Here is a 23,010-nt window from a genome sequence, read left to right as displayed (position 1 = left end):
ATCAATAAGGCATTTAGGCTTTTTTAGGAATGTTAGTGCTTTGATCACTGAAGTAATTGTCCAACCATTCTAGGTCCAACACCTCTACACCTTGCCGCACAGGCTTGCTCATTAGAAACATCAGTCTGTCTACTCTGTTTCAAAGCTGATTACACACTCTCTGAAGAAAGAGGCTGGATGCCGATTCACTTTGCCGCTTTCTGTGACAACATTTGCATCGTTACTGCTCTCTGTAGGAAGGATCCTAGTTTGCTAGAAGCTGAGGCAACAGCTGAGTAAGTCATTAAGCACTTATATCAGGTTAAGGTTGATGTCTAGGCAATAATAAAAAAAAACAAGAAGAAAGAAAATTAAATTGAATATAAATTTCTGCTTTTCATGGCTTGCCGAACACACTGCCGCTAAAAGGCAATTGGCATGGGTAATTTGAAAGATATGTAAAGTTTACTCTGCTATCCTTTCTACTCACTGTCTCTAGAATTTAAAAAGATGAGAGCTTCTATCAACCTATGCATGTTTTCTGAAAGAATAAGGACTAATTCCTAGGGAGTTGTCCTTCACCTTGTTCCAATAGTATGGTTTTGCAGATTAATTTTTCATGTTAAATGTTTTACTTAGTCCCCTGGAGAAGTCTGAGACTAGGGAGGGGAGAATTGCTCTAAATTGGATCCTACACAACCAGGTGGCAGCCCTAGGACTTCAGATCAAAGGGGATAGGCTTTGGATTACAGGAGAAATATCTAGTGGTATCTGGAAGAGAAATACATTAAAAAGAGCGAAATAACTTTGAAATTTAAAAAAACTCCAACAATCTTTTGTTTTACAATTTAGCTGCAGATCAGCATTTAGGATAAAGGTGTCACTTCTCCAGAAGGTACATTCTTGGCTGGAAATCTAAAGCCAGGTTATTATTTTGGATCTCTGAGCCTGACTTAGACCTAGTTTCATTCAGGTTTTTTAGGTCTTCGAATAACCTGTCCACTATTATTCAGTGGTCTAGGGCTAACATAATGGCTTGTTAGTATGAGGGACACCGGCTTCTTCTTGACGCTCTTAACATGTGGAAGCCACCAGAGGAAGCTGGTGTCCCTCAGATGCCAACTCCCACTTTCACCATCATGTCTACATTGCAGCTATGAGAAGAAAGAAGAGGCCAGGTACAGTGGCTCACACCTATAATCCCAGCACTTTGGGAGGCCAAGGCAGGCAGATCACTTGAGGTCAGGAGTTTGAGACCAGCCTGGATAACATAGCAAAACCCCCCTCTACTAAAAATACAAAAATTAGCCAGGCATGATGGTACATGCTCATAATCCTAGCTATTCTGGAGGCTGAGGGACGAGAGTCACTTGAACTGGGGAGGCAGAGGCTGCAGTGAGCTGACATCGTACCACTGCACTACAGCCTGGGTGACAGAGTGAGACTCCATCTCAAAAAAAAAAAAGAAAAAAAGAAGAAGAAGAAGAAGCTGGGAAATAGCCAAACAAAAGATCTTCACTATCTAAAAATCAGATAAGAGTTTTTGAGCAAAACTGTTAGTTTTTGCCACAATGAAGAAGCTGGGATTTGAAAACTGGACATGAAGTAATGGGTGTAACTAATTCCTGAGCTTCAGTTACATCATTTATAAGATGGGCTGATAATACTTGTTTTGCTTTTTCCTTTACTTACAGAGTAGTTGTAAGACTTAGATAGGATAGGGTATTGTAAGAACTTTGTGCATTATCATCCTCCAAACAAATTTTAAGGCATGATAATTAAGTTGGGGAGGTGGGTAGGGACCCATACTAAGGATGGCATGGCAAAGGGGCAAATTCATTTACATGTAGAATACAGAAGATGGGAATTCCTAAGACCAGAAGGTGGTGGTGTAAGTCAGACTTACTCCAATTGCAGTTTGAATAGTTTTACAAAAAGCAAATTTGACACTATATGTGTGTTTACTTGTTATATTATGTTTCTTAATTTTTAGGAATCAGTGCACTCCGCTGTTACTGGCTGCCACTTCAGGAGCACTGGATACTATTCAGTACCTGTTTTCTGTCGGTGCTAACTGGAGAAAAACAGATATTAAAGGAAATAATATAATCCATTTATCAGTGTTAACTTTTCATACAGAGGTTCTCAAATATATAATAAAGTTAAATATTCCTGAACTCCCAGTGTGGAAAACTTTGGTAGGTGAGTATAATCTCTTTACAAATACATGTTCTGATTATTATTTAGTTTAATTATTGATACTCTGAAAGAAAGAAAACAACGCATGCATTATATTTTAAATATTTAAAAATCATGAAATAAACATTTTAATTAAAACCAGAAATAAAAATACAAATAATAAAGAGCTAAATTTTTGTGTGTGCAAACGTAGTTTTATTTCCAAGTTAAAATCAAAGATCTGTGACCCAAACAGACTATATTTTACATAACTATATTTATTTTTATTTTCCAACTTTCTCCAAAAGCTGAAATATCTCCTTCATCAAGAAAAAGGAAAGAGGAAATTTTAAGTGAAAAACATTCCCTCCAATTTATTCTTGCCTCCCAATTGTAGAGACAAATTTAGCAAAATCTTTTGTTATATTTTGACAAATGTTTTGTGAAAAATTCCACTTGAGTTTTTTTTTTTTTTTTTTCGAATTTGCATTCAGTCTAGCCAAAATAAGGGTAAGTTACTAGGCCAATTATATGGACATATCTAATTTTACTCCCTTTAATGACCCCCACTAAAATTACATGGAGATTAAACAATAATAATACCACCAGCAGCAGACAAGCAAGGGAAAACAAGAAAAGATACAACAGCAATAAAATACTGGAAGATGGAAACAGATAGGCAAGGCTTAGGACTAAGCCTAAAAAGCTGAGAACCCCTTGGACTCACACCACAAATCCTCAAAAGGCTTGAGAATTGGCAGTGCCCATTAGGAATGCTCTCCTCAGAGCCTAACTTGGGAAGACCTAAAGATGCCAAGGCTAGAATTCTCCCCAATAAATAGAAAGGAGAGAGACTCAGGAAACTAAGAGTCTTACCCATGCGTAAAGCATAGGGAATTTCAAGGAAGATAGCAAAGGGAAGTTCCAGAATGGAACTGTGTATCCAGTCTAGAGGAAAAAGATGGGAGGAATTATCAGTAGGTACAAGGAAAACTAAGCAGATGAAATACAGCAGTCTCCCCTTCTCAGCGGCTTATCTTTTGGTGGTTTTGGTTCCCTGCAGTACAGTACAATAAGATATTTTGAGACAGAGGGATAGAGCACATCATATAACTTTTATTATTATATATTGTTGTAATCTATTATTAGTTGTTGTTAAGCTATTACTATGCCTACAGACTTTATTATAGATATGTATGTTCAGACAGTCTGGTTTGACTTATGGTTTTTTACTTTACAGTCATGCAAAAGTGATACACATTCAGAGAAACTGCACTTACAGTCCCCATACAACCATTCTGTTTTTAACTTTTAGTACAATATTCAATAAATTACATGAGTTATTAAACACTCTATTATAAAATAGGCTTTGTGTTAGATCATTTGGCCAAGCTGTAGGCTAATGTAAATATTCCAAGCACTTTTAAGTTAAGCTAGGTAAGCTATGCTGTTTGGCAGATTAGGTTTATAAATGCATTTTCAATTTATGGTATTTTCAACTTACAATTAGTTTATCAGGACATAACCAATCATAAGTTGAGAAGCATCTGTCAAGGAAAAAACATAGTATATACAGGGTTCAGCACTATCCACAGTTTCAGGCATCCACTGGGGGTTTTGGAATGTATCTTCTGCAGATAAGGGGGAAACTATTGTAAAATAAGGAAATTATTTAAAAAAAAAAGCAAAAATAAAAATGAGACACAACCATAATACATTACAGTCTTCAGCTGTGAATAATAAATGTAGAGACATCATCATATAAGTACCTAACATTGATTTAACTAAAAGCTATAAATACAGAGAAAGGGAAGTAAGAGGAAAGAGCAGAGCAGTGTTGAAAGAGTAATCCCATTTTTCATAACATGAAGTCAGTCAATGAAGTCCAAATCAATGTAGCAAAACACAGCAGTGTATGTAAATATGTAGAAATAAGGAAATTTATAAATCATAGAAGGTTATAGGGAAGAGTCCAAACTGATTGTATATGGAGAGATGAACCCAGAACAGTGGGGAGGGTGGGGCCAAGAATCACTAAGTTTTGTTATAGATCTTTTAGTAACATTTAACTCTGAATCATGCACATGCTTAATTTGATATAAATAAAAAACAAAGCCAAAAAAGAGAAATTAATTGGAGAATGAGAATTGATTTTTTTTCAACAACTCATTTTAGGATGGGATATGTTTAAGATTTTCAACCCCATTCTACTGATTCAAGAAGTCTGTATATTCGGTTTTAAACTGGCTCAATACCTGATCTTGGAATTTAGTGGGTACTGGGAACATATCCCAAATACTGGATATGAGCTCCAAGAGATATTGGAAAGTGTTTTTAATGTTTATTTGTGTGCATTTTGATCATTTTGTAATCTTGTTAGGAGGAAGTGAGAGGACCATCCTGTTACTTTTACTAGACTAAATCATTGTAAATACCTACCTTAATAGTAGGAAGCTCTGGCCCTTAACAGGAATGGCCTAAAAGAACATAAAAATTTACTAGGGCTGCTGCTTCCTACAGCCATTGTGGGGAAGTCCTGACAATGACACAAAGAACAAACAACAGTGAGCATCTGGCCACTACTGTTTTGCCTTGGGCCCTGCAATAGCTCTCCCTCCTCACACTGCCCATTTCCACTATGCATAAAAGAAACATCAGTTAATTAGAGGTCTCAGGATTAGCTCTTAGAGTAGAAGCTGAATTTTAAGAGAATGTCATGGAGTAATCTAGCCAAGGTAGATGCAGGATAGATTTGGTAATAGAGTAGCTGGCTAAAGAGATGAGGAAAAGACAGTCTGTGTATCTTTTCTAGCACAATAGACATGTATATTTGTAATATCTTCTGTCTGTAGTAAAAGTTCCTCCAAGATTGTATTTAAAGTATCTTTTTCATACTCAGGAAATGTATAAAGCCTAATTTCTAATTTAATGGATATTAGATTTTTATTAACAGTACTGTAGATTACTTTGCTATTCTTGAAAACCCACATTCAAATTTTATTTAACAACTGATTTTAGACAAGAGAGAGATGTACTATTTTCCAAGGAAATTTGAAGTATGTGACCAGCCAACCTAAGCTATTCAGACCAAAGATGAAAAATTTTAGCCAGGCACGGTGGCTTGTGCCTGTAATCCTAGCACTTTAGGAGGCCAAGGGAGGCGAATTGCTTGAGCTCAAGAGTTTGAGACCAGCATGGGCAACATTGTAAAATGCTGTCTGTCCAAAAAATATAAAAATTAGCCGGGTGCGGTAGTGCATGCCTGTAGTCTGAGCTACTAGAGAGGCTGAGATGGTAGATCACCTGAGCCCAGGGAGATCCAGGCTGCAGTGAGCTGTGATCATGCCACTGCACTCCCGCCTGGGCAACAGACTGAGACCCCATCTCAAAAAAAAGAAATTTCAGGATTTTTTTTCACTAATTATATAGACTATAAACCTCAAAGATCATGGGCTGATGGAATTTGTCAGTAATTCACAGGAAACCATGCGGATAGGGGAATTTAATCCATGCATTTGGTGGTAATACTGGTGACCTCAACCCTTGGTTTTACTTAGCTGGTACAAAAACAAAATCAAGCATTTCATTGCCTCTTGTGTAAATTACATCTGTGTTTTTCTGTTGAACTCTTAACAGAAATGTTACAGTGTGAAAGCTATAAACGAAGGATGATGGCTGTCATGTCCTTGGAAGTAATTTGTTTAGCAAATGATCAATACTGGAGATGTATTTTGGATGCAGGTGATGCAAACTCTATTTTTAATGCTATTTTATGTAAGCTATATTTTATTCAGCAGTCATTTTAAAATATATTTTTAATTGTAAAGGAAAAATTTTAGTTGATTTTAGGTTTCTTTTGCTAAGATCACTTCATTTACCTGTCAGCCATGTTCTATTTTCCACATGGAAGCTACACAGGATCAAAAAACTATGTAAATTCTATTCATTTAAAAGCTCACAAAATTAAAAACTGATGTTAAGTGTTAATTTAAGTATTAAATTACTTTACCATACTACTCTTGTATTTACTTTTATTTATAAATTATTCCTATTATGTAATCTGCACAATTTACTTTTGAAATTATAAATAGCAAATTTAATGTCAGGCCTGGTTTGTAACTAGCTCTGCATTTAGAACTTAAGATAATTGCTTAACCTCTCTTAGTTTAGTTTATTCACTAATAAAATGGCTCCACCCCATAGGATTGTTTTGAGAATAGCATTGTCCAGAATAACTTACTGAAATGATGAAAACGTTCAGCTAGGCACGGTGGTTCATGCCTGTAATCCCAGCATCTTGGGAGGCCAAGGCAGGAGGATAGCTTGAGCCCAGGAGTTTGAGACCAGCCTGGGCAACATAGTGAGACCCTGTCTTTATATCTGTCTACCTATCTATCTGTCTGTCTACACACACACACACACACACACACACACACACACATATAGGGAAAATGTTCTATTTGAAAATGTCCATTATGGTAGCCACTACCATAATGTGCTCATTGAACACACGTGAGATGCTCCATAAATATTAAATGAATAAATTAAAATTTGATTGATTGTAGATGGTCCCCTAATATATTCCTGAAAACATGTACAAAAAGCTCTATATCCAAAAGGTGAACTATAGACTTAAAGAAGTCATGAGGGATATTTTATTTCAGGTAGCAAAATAAATAAGGTTGTTTTTATACCTATTATATTTTCTAGCATTTTGTCTGTGTCCTATAATGTGCTTTCTGTTTATCATTGAATTGATATAAGTAAAACAGGAATCCAACTGAAGCCAGATTTTCTATTTTCATTATGCCCAACGATTTTCATCTTTGAGCCAATTGTAATTGACACTAATGTTGCATTTTTACTAGATTTAGCACTTTTTGTTTTTCACATGCTGGTATAAAATAAGGATAAAATATAATAAAATGCTCAAATAATTGCTTTAGCAGTGCCATAAAAAGTTGATGCAGTAACCAAAACTGAACTCTACAATGTGGTAGCACAAATAATTTATTTATCAATAATCTTAAGCCAGAATTCAGTGTTTCAATGATGGCTTAAGGTTACTAATATAAAATGTATAATTGTACTACAGGAAAATCAAATATATGAATAATGAGAGCTGCCCATACCAAAGACAAGACGTAAGGTTTCTTCATGCAGTTTCAAATGATAATTTTATAAATATTTTATGAAATTATTTGCTAATTGTTTATATTGCAATATCCATAAATATTATTTAAATATTGCCATGATATATTGACTACAAATGGTTACCAATAATTCATGTTTTTTTTTCTTTATTGCTCTTTTCATTACAGGCACCATTCCTGCCTTAACCAATCTATTAAAAAGTTCCAAAATAAAACTGCAGTGCAAAACTGTTGGGTTATTAAGTAATATCTCAACCCACAAAAGTGTAGTGCATGCTTTGGTAGAAGCAGGAGGCATTCCATCTCTAATCAACCTACTGGTTTGTGATGAGCCTGAACTACACTCTCGCTGTGCTGTCATTCTATATGATATTGCTCAATGTGAAAACAAGGATGTTATTGCCAAATATGTAAGTTCTTTTCATAGACCATTATTTTTAACTAATAATAAATAACTCTCTCACATAGAAGTTACAAAAATAGAAACCCATGTTATTCAGTGACAAAACTCTCAGGGAAGGATACAGCAGGGAAAAGAGAGGGAGAGGAAGCCTGGTGAAAAATATTCCACTGAGAAGTTGGCATCTGAGTGCAGTCCAGAAGTAGATAACAGAGTATTTTCTTAAGTTAGCATATGTTGATTACTTCTTGCTGTTTATCAATTACCAGTGCAGTGTCTATAATGGCAAATATTTCCTTTTTTTTTTTTTTTTTTTTTTTTTGGTTTATTTTTAGAATGGAATCCCAAGTCTGATAAATCTCTTGAACTTAAACATAGAAAGTGTGCTAGTCAATGTAATGAACTGTATACGGGTATTATGTATAGGAAATGAAAACAATCAAAGAGCTGTGAGAGAACATAAAGGTCTCCCATATCTTATCAGATTTCTGAGTTCTGATTCAGGTGAGCTTCTATCTCTGTATTATTTTATAATGACCAGATATATTAAGTGAAGCAAACATGGATTTGGACTTGTCCTATATGAATAGGTGTCCTGAATCTGTCTTTGAATAGATCTAAACATGTGTAATGTAACCTAAATATCTAAAACACAAATTTATTTATGTTTCCTAACTGCTAAACTATGTAGAAAACAGTTCTATTTATTTATTTATTTATTTGAGATGGAGTCTCACTCTGTTGCCTAGACTGGAGTGCAATGGAGCGATCTCAGCTCACTACAACCTCTGCCTCCCGAGTTCAGGCAATTATCCTGCCTCAGGCTCCTGAGTAGCTGGAATTACAGGCATGCGCCACCACACCTGGCTAATTTTTGTAGTTTTTAAGTAGATACGGGGTTTCACCATGTTGGCCAGGATGCTCTTGAACTCCTGACCTCGCCCACCTTGGCCTTCCAAAGTGTTGGCATTACAGGCGTGAGCCACGGCGCCCGGCCTCTTCCCAGTTCTTTATCCGCATCCCCAACGTCTTTCCTGAGCTTTAGAGCTAGTTTGGATTACTGAAGAACTAAGTAAAGACACTTCACTCCTTTCAGAATTTGGGTCCAGATGAGAAATAGGCAGGAATCAAATAGAGATCAAAACTTCAGCCTTATCGTTGGAAAGCTTGCTCCAAGAAAACAACAAAAAGTGCCAAAAAGAACCTAAACCATGCATTTGCAATGACTCATTCTTCAAACTAAAAAATTAGGGAACTCACTATTCTTCTCATAAGGAAGGATGAATACGGAGTAAACTTTTATTCTTAATACTTCTGAGTTTGCCATGGGTGGAGGAATTTCTGCTTTTTGTACTGATGCAGGGTAAGAGAAAGAATGGTTTTCCCCACACTCTCTTAATTTTATTAATCTTTAAGGGTTAACATTCCAAGTGTTACTTGAGTGATCTCTATAAAATGTAAAGTTGATTATATCTTCTTCTTTAAATTACTCAGTTACTGTGTTATCATCTAGGATATGGTCCATATTTCCAGCATGACCTATAAACCCTTTTTACTTTCCTACTTCAAGAGGAAATGACCTTCCTGTCACTCCCCTCTGATGTTACTGTCAAGTAATATTGAACTTATTGCTATGTTTTTTCCTTTGGCCTTTCCTTTTGTTCCACAAGGTCAAGGACCTTGTTTTGTTGGTTCATCATTGTTTCCCTAGTGCCTGGGACAGTGTCTAGCACATAGTAGCTATTCAATAAATATGCACTGAATAAATAATTAGATGATTAAATGAAGAAAATACTCTTAACAATAAAAATAATATATTTGGCATAAATTGATATAAAGTGAGTATAGAAGTTGGTATGAACAATAAGACTTTAATAGAGAGATGATTAACCTCGATAGTACATAAAAAAAACAAATGCTGCATTATGGAGCATCTAAAGGATATCAGTAGATGCATGAATGCACAAACACTTTTCTATCTAGTTTTGCTTTTGGAAATATGTTGATATTCTACATAATAAAAAAATTAAATCTACAAAGCTGGAGGAAATGAAAACTGAAAGAAATAAACAAATTGTATAACTAGCTTTAAAAAGAAAAAATATAAATAATTGTAAACACAGTGCATTATATACCCTCTTTCTAAGGGTAAACACAAAACAAACTACACACAGATCTTGAGTTCTTTTTAGTGAGCTTGTATGTCATAGTGATATGGGTAGAACAAATCTGAACCCACATGATAAGTACTGTAGGACTGAAGAAATGAATAAATGTGTTGATATTATTAGGTTCTTCTTGTGCAAAGAAATATGCAGAATGTAGGATAACAATAAAGAACCTTGTGGGGTTGGGGTTGGATTGGAATTGGAAGTATATGTGTGTATACACATATACATATATATGTATACATACATATGGATTCATATATACATATACACATATATGTGTGTATATATATACATACGTGTGTGTGTGTGTGTGTGTGATCAAGAAGCAATTATATTTCAGTAGCAATGAGCACACCTAGCACCCAAATCTTGGTTTCTAAATATCATCCCTCATTAAAAGGAACCAGAGCTTCTTGGAGAAATAGTTGATTCCAGGGCAGGGACAGAAAAGGTATATGGTGAGTCAGGAATCATCATATGGTGACAGAAAGTAGTAAAATACATTTTTTAAAAAAAGGGGAGGCATATCTATAGGACACAAGGACAACCTGAAGGGGCTCCCACTGGCCAAATCTTAGACAATTTGAGTACCAACATAAATAAGAAAATACACTGGGCACAGTGGTTCGTGCCTAAATCCCAGCACTTTGTGGGGTAAAGATGAACAGATAGCTTGAGCTCATGAGTTCAACATCAGTCTGGGCAACATGGCAAAATCTCATCTCTACTAAAAATGCAAAAATTAGCTGAGCGTGGAGGCACACACCTGTATTCCCAGCTACCTGGGAAGCTCAGGTGGGAGGATAGCTTGAGCCTGGGAGGCAGAGGTTGCAATGAGCTGAGTTCATGTCACTGCATTCCAGCCTGAGTGAGAGAGTGAGATTTTGTCTCAAAAAAAAAAAAAAAAGAGAGAAAAGAAAATTAATGGGTTATAACTCATTGAATAAAATAGGATCTCATGCACTCATCCTGATAATAATTGGATAAATAAGGAAACAAATAGAGAATAAGGTACGGATCTTCCATACAGCAGAATGCCAACAATTGTGAAGGAGTGGTAGATTTGGAAAATTAGTATTGTGCAAACAGCGTAGTAAAGATTGGTTCAGGCAAAAATTATAAATCGTTGCTAAATCTTGGGGACAAATTTTGATATTTACATGGCCTTAAAGTGTTTTGCTCCCTATTAGTTGCAAGAGGGAAAAATAGCAACTATACAGTAGAGAAACTGCATGATCAAAAGTAACATCACCAATGAGGAATAGATGGACATTATATAACTCCACAGAGGATATCCCCAGAACATAATGTCACTTTTTTTTAATGGGGTTGCTATGTTTCCTGGGCTGGTCTTGAACCCCTGGGCTCAAGCAATGCTCCCACCTGAGCCTCCTAAGTTGCTGGGATTACAGGCACACGCCATTGCACCCAAGCCATAATGGCTTTTAAAAAATATTCTGGATGGAGGTGCATATCTTGAGTCACGAGGAAATATCAAACAAGCCAAAATTGAGGAAAGTTCTCTAAACTAAATGACCCATATTAATTAAAAATGTCTAAGTCATAAAAGACCAAAAAAAAAAAAAAAACCTGAGAAAAGGTTCCAGATTATAGTATACTAAAGAGACATAACTAAGTGCAATACATGGTCCTGGTCTGGATGGTGTACTGGAAGAAAGTAAATATGATAAAGGACATTAATGGGACAATCAACACGGTATGATTAAAGTATTGCATCTACTAATTGCCCTGTAGTTACCTCAGAGGATAGCCTTGTTTTTAGTAAATATACACTGGATTATTGAAAAGATAAAAGGCCATGATGTTTGCATGCAACATATCCTCAAATTTAGAAAAGTAAATTATATAGATAAATGGATTAAAAAAACCTAACATGGCAATATATTAAACTTATAAATTCTGGTAAATGTATACAGGAATTATTCATACAACTTTTCTGTAAGTTAAAAAAATGCAGCTGGTAACAAGGATGGAAAACTTCTCTGACTTATTCATACAACTTTTCTGTAAGTTAAAAAAATGCAGCTGGTTACAAGGATAGGAAAATGTTTAGACTCACCAGTACCAAAAATATAAAACAAAATGAGACAGTATTTTTATCTATCAAAGTAGCAAAGTTGATGTATTTATTTTTAATGATAATACACATACTCAAAATGGATGCTGCAAACCACCATGGCACTGTATACCTATGTAACAAACCTGCACGTTCTGCACATGTACACCAGAACTTAAAGTATAATAATAATAAAAAATAAATAAAATTAAGACAATCAAAACAAACAAAAAATATCCCACAGTGCAACTGGTTAAAACAATATAGGAAAATGTTTAGGCTCACCAGTACCAAAAATACAAAACAAAATGAGACAGCATTTTCGTCTATCAAATTAGCAAAGTTGATGTATTTGTTTTTAATAATACCCATACTCAAAAAAAAGTGCAACTTGTTAAAAGAATATAGGAAAATGTTTAGGCTCACCAATACCAAAAATACAAAACAAAATGAGAGCATTTTCATCTATCAAATTAGCAAAGTTGATGTATTTTTAATAATACCCATATTCAAAAAAATACAGTAACATCGATACTTTTGAACTCTGATTACGGAAGGCTAAGATGCCATTATCATTTTTGATAAATAATTTACTGAGATGTACTGAGTTATTCCAGTAATTCCTGAGCCTCTGTGCTAAGGGGGAAAGATACAGACATGAAGGAAATAACTTATATGTCAAGAAGATTTCTCCTGGAATTGTTTAAAATAGTGAAAAGTTGGATACAACATATTTTCAAAATGTGAATGGATAAGGAGATGTGATATACTCACCTGTTAATGGAATATTTAAAAGGCACTGATGTTCATAAAGAATGGGAAAATGGGCCGGGCGCGGTGGCTCAAGCCTGTAATCCCAGCACTTTGGGAGGCCGAGGCGGGTGGGTCACGAGGTCAAGAGATCGAGACCATCCTGGTCAACATGGTGAAACCCCGTCTCTACTAATACAAAAAATTAGCTGGGCATGGTGGCGCGTGCCTGTAATCCCAGCTACTCAGGAGGCTGAGGCAGGAGAATTGCCTGAACCCAGGAGGCGGAGGTTGTGGTGAGCCGAGATCGCGCCATTGCACTCCAGCCTGGGTAACAATAGCGAAACTCCGTCTCACAAAAAAAAAAAAAAAAAAAAAAAAAAAAAACAAGAATGGGAAAATGAGGCAGAGCACAGTGGATCCCAGGTGTAATCTGGTAATCTGTAATCTGTAATCTGCTGACATCTGTAATCCCAGCACTTTGGAGGCTGAGGGGTGTAGATCCCTTGAGTCCAAGAATTGAAAACCAGCCTGGGTAACCTGGTGAAACCATGTCTTTATAAAAAACACAAAAATTAGCTGGGCGTGATGGTGCACTCATGTAGTCCCAGCTACTCGGGAGACTGAGGTGGGAGGATAGCTTGAGCCCAGGAGGCGGAGGTTGTAGTGAGCTGAGATCACACCACTGCACTCTAGCCTGGGTGATAGAGCCAAACCTTGTCTCAAAAAAGGGGGGAGGGGAATATTTTAATGGTAAGTAAAAATGCAGGTTATTGTTTTAAAATACAACTATATTTAAATATATCTGTAACTATCTAAATCTATCTTCATAAGAAATAGCGCATGAGATTATGCCAAATGTTTGATTGTGTTTAGGTGGTAAATATAGTCAGTTTTATTTATTTATTTTTATTTTTTTAATAAGAAAATATAAAGAAATATATTTCCATTTTTCTATAAGCTTTCCATAAATTTGATTTTATAATATGGGAAACAAATGATATGCTGCACTTTGATATTATTACTTTTCATAAAGTTTCTTTAACTTGTTCTTAAATTCATTTGAAGATGTGTTGAAGGCTGTATCTTCTGCTGCAATTGCTGAGGTTGGGCGTGACAATAAGGAAATTCAGGATGCTATAGCTCTGGAGGGAGCGATTCCTCCTCTGGTGGCTCTTTTTAAAGGGAAACATATTAGTGTCCAAATGAAAGGTGCAATGGCTGTGGAATCACTGGCAAGTCACAACCCTTTTATACAGAAAGCATTTCTGGAAAAATCATTAACTAAATATCTTTTAAAACTCCTAAAGGTAGGAATTTTATGATTACTGGCCATTTTTCTTAGATGATATATTCTATTTTGAATTGTTAAGTGAATAGAAAAACTAAACCAATTCTATAATAAACATTTTATAAAATATACATTCCTAAAATGTTCAATAAATATTCACTGAATTAATGAAATATTTTTAAAAATAGGCATTTCAAATAGATGTTAAGGAACAAGGAGCCGTTGCACTTTGGGCCTTGGCAGGACAAACACTAAAACAACAAAAATATATGGCAGAACAGATTGGATACAGCTTTATAATAAATATGCTTTTGTCACCATCTGCTAAAATGCAGTATGTTGGTAAGTTATTTTCCTTATTTTATTTTTTTTTTTAGAGACAGGATCCTGATCTATTGCCCAGCCTGGAATGCGGTGGCGCAATTATAGCTCACTGCAGCCTTGAACTCCTGGGCTCAAATGATCCTTCTGCCTCAGCTTCCTGAGTAGCTGGGGTTACAAGTGTGAGTCACTGTGTCCTCTGCATATTGTAGAACAGTCACACTGGAGTATCATACAGGTCTTTTGCTTTTCTTTATCAGGAAGTGAAGCTGTCATAGCTCTAAGTAAGGACAGCAGGATGCATCAAAATCAAATATGTGAAGGAAATGGAATTGCACCATTGGTTCGTTTACTAAGAATTAGTAAGATTGCTGAAGGCACACTTCTCAGTGTTATCAGAGCAGTGGGATCCATTTGTATTGGTGTGTATCCTTATTCTCAATTTCTTAAATATCTGTAAGAACAAGAACAGACTTGCACAGAGAAGTGGTAATTAATCTCTCTTCCTCTCTATCCTCACTGTTTGAGCCCTAAATGGTATTTAATGTATAAAAGACTTACAACTTTAAAAATTTCTCTAAGAACTTGGTCAGCAAAAGTAGTATAATTAAGAATTTTATATCAGACTTGCCCTTGAACTATGGCTAAAAAGGAAAATTAGGACAATAAGCCTGGGCTATTTTGACTGAAAGCAATCTCTTTTTTAAGTCTAAAAGAAAAATAGTACTTTTGAATCTCAAGAACTATATCTTTTGGAAGATACAAAAGAGTTTCTAATGCTGGGGCACATTCTTATGCCTCTGTAATGATCATTTGTTTATATAGCATAGAATTTCATTGCAGTGGAATTGACGTTTTGGGGTTCCTAAGAAAATGTGGAACTGTCAGTTGTGACTCACCAAAAGTTAAAATTTGGGTTCTTGCTGACCTTAATGAATGCAGCATGCTGATTGTAGACTGCTTCTTGCAAACAAGAGGAAAATCAATCTTTATTTCTAGATCACTGAATTTCCTCAAAAATAGTCCAGCTGAATGAAGTATAGGAATTGATTCTAACATTTTTTTCTTTGCTTGCGAAAAGTTTCTTGCATAAATTCATGCACAATTCCAAGACAATAAGCCAGAGAAGATGTTTCTTTTCTCAGCCAGACACTCTGACATAAATTACAGTAATTTCTAAAGTTCTAATAAATGATAACATTATATGCAAGGCTGCTTGATATGCATACACATGTACATAATCAAGTTTCTTCTCATTAGTTCATTTCAAAGCTGTCCACATCAGCTGAGTGTGTGTGGGGGGTGGGGGTGGATTGCAGGGACAAAGATCTTTTTTTCTTCAAACTTCCCTAAATACAATATGTAGGTGATTTCACTGTTCACTGAAAGTGAAGAGAAAGGCTGAAAGGCTCAATCTTGTGTTCATATTTAACCCATTTATTTAGGGTTAACCCATTTATATAAACCCACTGTATATTTATTGTGACATTTATTGGCAAAAGAACAGAATTAAAATTGTTTGTCCACGTTCACTAGAAAGAAATAAGTTTCTCAACAGGAAATTGCAAGGAGTGGAAAAAAAAAAAAGAGAGAGTTGAGTTTCTCTGGTGAGATTAGGCCTGCAATTTAAAGTAGTATGTCATAAAGAGACATAGTAAGAGTATCTTTTAGTCGTGTATAATTTAAGAAACCTAGAAATTTTAACTTGGTGATTTACTCTAGTCATTTTTGTAAAAATAAACTTTTTATAGAAAACAATAGAACTATGAACTTAAGTACCTCGCATATTTCTTCAGTAAATGATAGCTAGTATTATTATTCATTGATAGTATAACATTTCTAATTTCTTTGCTTTGTGACTATTAGGAAGCCATTCACAATTCTAATAAGCTCTCCATGTTTATTCTCTTTGCCTTTAAAAATATTAATTTAGGCTTATTAAAATAGTGTCAATATAGCATACTGTTTTGTAATTTACTAACCACATTATCTTAGGACACTCTGCCAACCAAAAATATCAACCTATGTTTGACTTTACCATTTACAAGATGGAAAAAAATATTACCTCATTGTCGTGGACTCTTACAGGTGTAGCCCATACAAGCAATCCTGTCAGTCAACAATTTGTTGTAGATGAAAAGGCCTTTCCAGTACTTATCCAACTACTAAGAAATCACCCTTCTCCTAACATTAAGGTATATATAAAGGTTTACATTTTTTTCTGATATGGTAAAAATTAACAGAAATATAATTTTAAAGAAAATTTTGTACCTTTATGCAAGTTCATAAACGTAAAAATATTTAATCTTTTAGACTAAATCCTATTTTCCTTGGAGAAATAAGCCAAAAATAAAAATAAACAAAATCCTAGAAGTTTTAAACAAAAAGGTTGCTTCGAACCATAAGAGAATAGTAAATTTTATTAAAAGAGGATTTCTTCAAATATGACAAGAAAATCTTATGTTTTTACTCTTCAAAGAAGTTTTTTCCTCAGATATTTGATTATTTATTTACAGAACTTCTTCCCTACCTCCCCAGACACTGGTTGCTAAAACTGGGCAGGGATAATGGGAATGTGTGACTTATATGGCAATATTTCTCAAATATTAGTAAATCTTGTCAGTACTACACCTCAAACCAGCCCTGCCTTTTGCCAAGCAGCCTCTACTGGCTGGAAGTAATAGTTTTAAAGGCAGGATATTACAAAGAATTATTGTGAGTTGTAGGGGGTCATTCAGTCTTCCATTTACTTTCACTAAAATGCTTTTAATAAAATGACATTCACATCTATTCAAATACTTTTAATCAGGCTTTAGAAATTCAGGACATCTATAGTTGGCTAGGCAAGAAATTATAACAGCAAAAAATTATTTTATCTTCAAAATTTGGTATTTACACTGTTAGAGATGAGAAAATAGAAGTAACATAGGAGGACAATATCTAAATAAATAGCTTTTTTTTTTTTTTTAGACAGAATCTCGCTCTGTTGCCCAGGCTGGAGTGCAGTGGCACCATCTCAGCTCACTGCAACCTCCACCTCCTGGGTTCAAGTAATTCTCCTGTGTCAGCCTCCTGAGTAACTGGGATTACCACAACGCCTGGCTAATTATTATATTTTTGTAGAGATGGGGTTTCACTATGTTGGCCAGGCTGGTCTTGAACTCCTGACCTCAAGTGATCTGCCTGCCTCAGCCTCCCAAAATGCTGGGATTACAGGTATGAGCCACTGTACCCAGGATGTTTCTCTTTTTAATTTTTATTTATTTATTTATTTAAATTGAGATGGCATCTCTCACTCTGTCAGTCAGGCTAGAGTGCAGTAGTGCAATCTTGGCTCACTTGCAGCCTCTGCCTCCTGGGTGAGGTGATCCTCCCACCTCAGCCCACCGAGTAGCTGTGACTACAGGAGTACACCACTATGCCTGGCTAATTTTTTGTATTTTTTTGGAGACAGAGTTTTGCCATTTTGCACAGATTATTCTTGAACTCCTGGGCTCAAGAGATCCTCTCACTTTGGCCTCCCAAAGTGATGGGATTATAGGCATGAGCCACCATATCTGGTGCATTTTTTTTTAAGAAATATGTGTGTTATCAGAAAAGAAGTATATTTTAGTGCATATTTTCAATGAGTTTTGAACTTTGTTTAAATAGACCATAAACATATTTCAATACTTTTTCTCAAAATAAGATTCTATAATGGACAAAATGTTTTGCAATAATTCAGTAATCATACTTTTCAAATTCATAACGTTTTTCATAGAAATGCATAGTATAGCACTTTAAAAATTTATCTGAGTCCCAATAATATACAAGATTCATCTTCCTAATGGGCTTCAGAATGTGCATTAAATGGTTCCAGAACTAGAGGAGGAAAAAAATAGCAGTACTATTCCTTAGTACTACTCCCCAAAGCTTTGCTTAAATTAATAGGTGCTGCATCAAAGCCTTAAAACTCAATGATCAGTAGTTAACAAGCAGTTCAAAATAGCTTTTTAATCCATGTCAAAAAAGTAAAACTTTTTTTAAATATGGAAGGGATACAACTATGCACTTAGGATAATACCTTTTTACATACTCTGTTGGCCCTCGTTCCCTTCTCCAGTGCCCTCAAATGGAGCTCTGTGGTTGGTCTCTGAACACAGAAAGGTTATCTTCTCAGCTGTTAAAAATTATGAGGGAGTTGTTAAGTACAGCTATTTCACTAGTAAGATAACTGGAATCAACGGATATATTTTATCAGATTTTATAGTATCTTTCCACAATGTATCCTATATAAATGCCTGCACAATGAAATGTGTAATTTCATAAAGCTAAGTGAAAAATAATTTCTGAAAACTACATATTTAGGTTGAAGTGGCATTTTCCTTGGCATGCATTGTCCTAGGGAATGGTGTGTTACAGAAAGACTTACATGAAAATGAAGGATTTGAGTATGCTGATGTCCTTTATCTTCTTCACTCAACAGAAAAGGTAATACTTTTACAAAATACTGAGGGTCATTTAGAAAAAAATGGTTTTTATACCACATCCTCAAATTATCTTCAAGTCTTCTTCATGGCAATATTCAGTTTATTATTTAAGAAAAGACATGTAAAAGATCTCTTTGTAGGTCATTAGTGTATAACAATGTAATAATACTGCTCCATATTTTTCTGAGTTGTCCCATTTCATTATTGAAATGTGGTAATTTTAATGTTTGGTGATGAGTCAAAAAACAAATCTCTTCTGTCCCAAATCAAATTTTAAAAATAATTTTATATGCTTTCAGCCCTCAGTCATTCACTTCTTATCCAATACAGTAAAGTGGTGCTTCTCAAACTATTTGTGATGAAGAAATAGCTTTTTCCCAGCAATCTATTATGGAGGGATTTTTTTAACTTTAAAATTTTTGAAATAATCTTAGACTTTCCAAAAATTTATAAAACTACTATTCTGGCATATCCTTCATCTAGTTTTCCCAAATGTCAACTAGAACATTAACACTGATACAATACTATCACTAATCTGCAGACCTTATTTAAATTTGGCCAGTTTTCTCAGCAACGTCCTTTTTTTGGTTTTGTTTTTATATATTTTTAATTAAAAAAATAATTTTTATTTTTTCAATGTCTACTTTTTGTTCCAGAATCTAATCCAGGGTCTCATTTACATCTAGATGTCTTGTCTCTTTAGCCTCCAGTTTGTGAAACCCAGCCCTTCTTTGTTTTTCATGATTTCATTGGTCTTTTATGATTTTGACATTTTTTATGAATCCAGGCCAGTTATTTTATAGAATATCCCTCAAATTGACTTTGATGTTTTCTCATAATTAAATTGAAGTTAGACCTTTTGGCAAGAATATCACAGAAGTGATGTAGTCTTCTTGACTCACCTTCCCAGTACGTCATATCATGAGGCATATAATGTTGATGTATCTTACTGATAATTAAACCTATAGTGGGAGACTTCAGATTACAAAGACGTATTGTACAAGTTAAAGGGGAGGGAGGGATGTTCAGCAGTTAAATATGTCACTGAATGAATAGCTATCTTATGGGTAATAACAGGAATGCAATAAAAATTAGGTCAGGAACCCAGGAACCTAGCCAGTAGGAGTAATCAAACTATGGGATTCATTTTGAAACATTAATATCCACTTTATAATCTAAACTATTTACTGTAGACTTCCATAGTGATACTGCAGGAGTGAACCCTACATGGAAAAGAAGTGGAAATCAGTCAAGTCTTAGCATATTTCTCTTACTTCCCTCTATCTGACCTTGATACACAAAGCATGCCCCTTTGGTTCATCTCATTGCCATTCTTTCCTACTTGGCTCTAGGTTCTATTTTGCTATCTGTTAATCCGCACTTTGACCAGGACTGAGACCTAGTTTCTCAAGCTTGACTGTACCTAATAGCTTTCCTTATGCCTGTTGCTAGGTGACCATTGTGTGTGTGTGTGTGTGTGACTTTTATTATGGGAAATTTCAAATATATATAAAATGAAAGGGTAACATAATGAATCTAAATGTTCCTATGACCCAGCTTCAGCAGTCATCAACTCATAGCCAATCTTATTTCATCTGTACATCACTCTCTTCTACTAAATTATTTTCAAAGCAAATTTCAAGCATCATATAATTTTATCTATAAATATTTCAATATGTACATGCAGCATTTTAATATTATGATTAATACTGGCAGAATAAAATTCAGGGCTGGGTGTGGTGGCTCACATCTGTAATCCCAGCACTTTGGGAGGCTGAAACGAGTGGACAGCTTGAGCTCATGGGTTCAAAACCAGCCTGGGCAACATAGCAAAACCCTGTCTCTACAAAAAATACAGGCAATTAGCTGGGTGTGGTGGCGTATGCCTTTAGTCTCAGCTACTTGGGAGGCCAAGGTAGAAGCATTGCTTGAGCCTGGGAGGTGGAAATTGCAGTCAGCCAAGATTACGCCACTGCACTCCAGCCTGGGTGACAGAGAGTGACTGTCCAAAAAAAAAAAAAAAGAAAAAAAGAAAATTCACTAAGATTAATGAGTTTTCTCTGTGTGTACTACATTATTCAAATAACATACTAATAATACAATATAATTATTTTTAATATTAAAAATAAAATTTAGTAATAAGATTTTATCTTTTGAATCTTTCTGGAAGATCTACCATACTTATATAGTTTTGGCAAGCAGACTAATTCTACAGAAGAAACTAGCTTTAGCTGTCTGCCCAGCCTTAGAATGTTAAAATATGATTCTTAAAAATATTTTTCTCCTATTCTTCCTTAAAATATAGTACAATGGAATTTTACAAGTGAATTTAAGAGACGATATGGAATACCCAATAATGCATGGAATGCAATAGATAACATGCTGTACAAGAGAAGTTTTGATTTATCAACTCTACTTTGAAATGTTGAAAATTATAACATTCTGGAGTAACTCTGTAATCTGTTTTCTCTAGTAATGTCATATTCTACTCCCAGTGATAAGAATGTAATATATTTTAATGAGCCAAAGTCTATTACGTTGAGTAACATGATCAATGAAGTTCACTATAATGCATGTTTCTCCTATTTTTAGGATATTTGCTTAAGAGCAGGGTATGCATTAACCCTTTTTGCCTTCAATAATCGCTTTCAACAATACATAATATTGGAAAGTGGAATAATGACCATATCTATTTTTGAACCTTTTCTTGAATCAACAATTGAAACTGAGAAGGCAATGGCAGCATTTCAGGTATAAAATCAGAGATTAACTCCTCAAATTAATAAATATGTCATTTTGTGAAAACTTGAAAATTACAATTTGGAGGCCCAGAAAAATGTTTACTTATTTGTAAAAATTTAGTACTTTGCATTTAAGCCCCTCTACCTCATAAAAACTTCATTATCTATGAGGATTTATTCATTAATATAGAATTTTACAGGTTACAAGATGCTTATGCCTTTATACCTCATCTCATGTTTATAATAAGCCTGTGGGGTTGACAATCAGGTAGTATTATTTTCATTACCCCATATTAAAGGACATAGGTAGGCTGGGCACAGTGTCTTACGCCTGTAATCCCAGCACTTTTGGGCAGATCACCTGAGGTTGGGAGTTTGAGACCAGCCTGACACATGGAGAAATCCCATCTCTACTAAAAATACAAAATTAGCCAGGCATGGTGGCACATGCCTGTAATACCAGCTGCTTGGGAGGCTGAGGCAGGAGAATTGCTTGAACTCGGGAGGCGTAGGTTGCAGTGAGCTGAGATCGTGCCATTGCAGTCCAGCCTGGGCAACAAGAGCCAAACTCCATCTCAAAAAAAAAGAAAAATAAAAAAAGAAATAGGTAGAAAAACATGTTAGCATCCAAGACAGGTTTTCTAACTGTAAATCTTTGGTTGATCACACTGATCCTTCAACCTAATAACAACTGTCGGTATCTGGGAAGTCTTATTCTCTTTATTTTCTATCCTGTGCCCTTTAAGAGAAGTACTTTCTATGAACTCATATTGAAAGGATGCAAAAGTTGCAACCATTGTAGGAATAATAATAGCACTTCCTATGGTCACTGCTATGACCAGACAGGAACAAGTGCTCTTAACTCACTCCCCACTCCCACCACATGCTGCTTCTATTGAATCCTCTAAATACTTCATTTACTCTTCTAAGAAGTATCAAAAGAATAAAAAAATTTAAAAAAATTACAAAAGTGTGGCTGGGTGCGGTGGCTCACACCTGTAATCCCATCACTTTGGGAGGCCGAGGCAGGTGGATCATGAGGTCAGGAGTTCGAGACCAGCCTAGGCAACACACTGATACCCTGTCTCTACTAAAATACAAAAAATTAGCTGGGCATGGTGGCGGATGGCTGTAATCCCAGCCACTCAGGATGCTGAGGTGGAAAAATCACTTGAACCTAGGAGGCAGAGTGAGCCGAGATTGTGCCACTGCACTTTAGCCTGGGTGACAGAACGAGACTCCGTCTCCAAAAAAAAAAAAAATTACAAAAGTGTAATTAGAGATGCTGAGTAGAAAATGTTTAAAGATTCTCTGCTTTTTTTCTGTTTTCAGATTGTCATATTGGCTAAAGTCATTAGAGATGTGGACCATATTACTTTGTCTGCAAGAGGTGTTACAATTTTAGTTGATAGTCTGTATTCAGTTCAGACTTCTACTATTGTCTTGACAGGTAAGAAATGACTAGAAGTTAATTTTAGCC

The 23,010-nt window shown here is 35.3% G+C and overlaps 1 protein-coding gene across 1 annotated transcript in view; it reads left to right on the top strand.

The window, feature by feature from the left end:
* The window catches only part of ANKAR (ankyrin and armadillo repeat containing), a 63,732-nt gene that overhangs the window by 33,533 nt on the left and 7,189 nt on the right, over positions 1-23,010 (top strand). The window contains exons 8-19 of the mRNA XM_012464110.2: positions 74-275; positions 1,973-2,181; positions 5,794-5,898; positions 7,479-7,720; positions 8,046-8,214; positions 13,777-14,018; positions 14,188-14,341; positions 14,581-14,742; positions 16,409-16,515; positions 18,668-18,790; positions 21,382-21,540; positions 22,863-22,980. Of these exons, the coding sequence (XP_012319533.2) occupies positions 74-275; positions 1,973-2,181; positions 5,794-5,898; positions 7,479-7,720; positions 8,046-8,214; positions 13,777-14,018; positions 14,188-14,341; positions 14,581-14,742; positions 16,409-16,515; positions 18,668-18,790; positions 21,382-21,540; positions 22,863-22,980 (1,992 nt within the window). The remainder of the gene's footprint in view (positions 1-73; positions 276-1,972; positions 2,182-5,793; positions 5,899-7,478; positions 7,721-8,045; positions 8,215-13,776; positions 14,019-14,187; positions 14,342-14,580; positions 14,743-16,408; positions 16,516-18,667; positions 18,791-21,381; positions 21,541-22,862; positions 22,981-23,010) is intronic.

Source organism: Aotus nancymaae, unplaced genomic scaffold (genome assembly GCF_030222135.1).
Source record: "Aotus nancymaae isolate 86718 unplaced genomic scaffold, 86718_ANA_hifiasm-v0.15.2.pri h1tg000008l, whole genome shotgun sequence".
Taxonomy (NCBI): domain Eukaryota; kingdom Metazoa; phylum Chordata; class Mammalia; order Primates; family Aotidae; genus Aotus; species Aotus nancymaae.
Note: the sequence above shows the minus strand (reverse complement) of the source record. Positions and strands in the feature narration are given on the sequence as shown.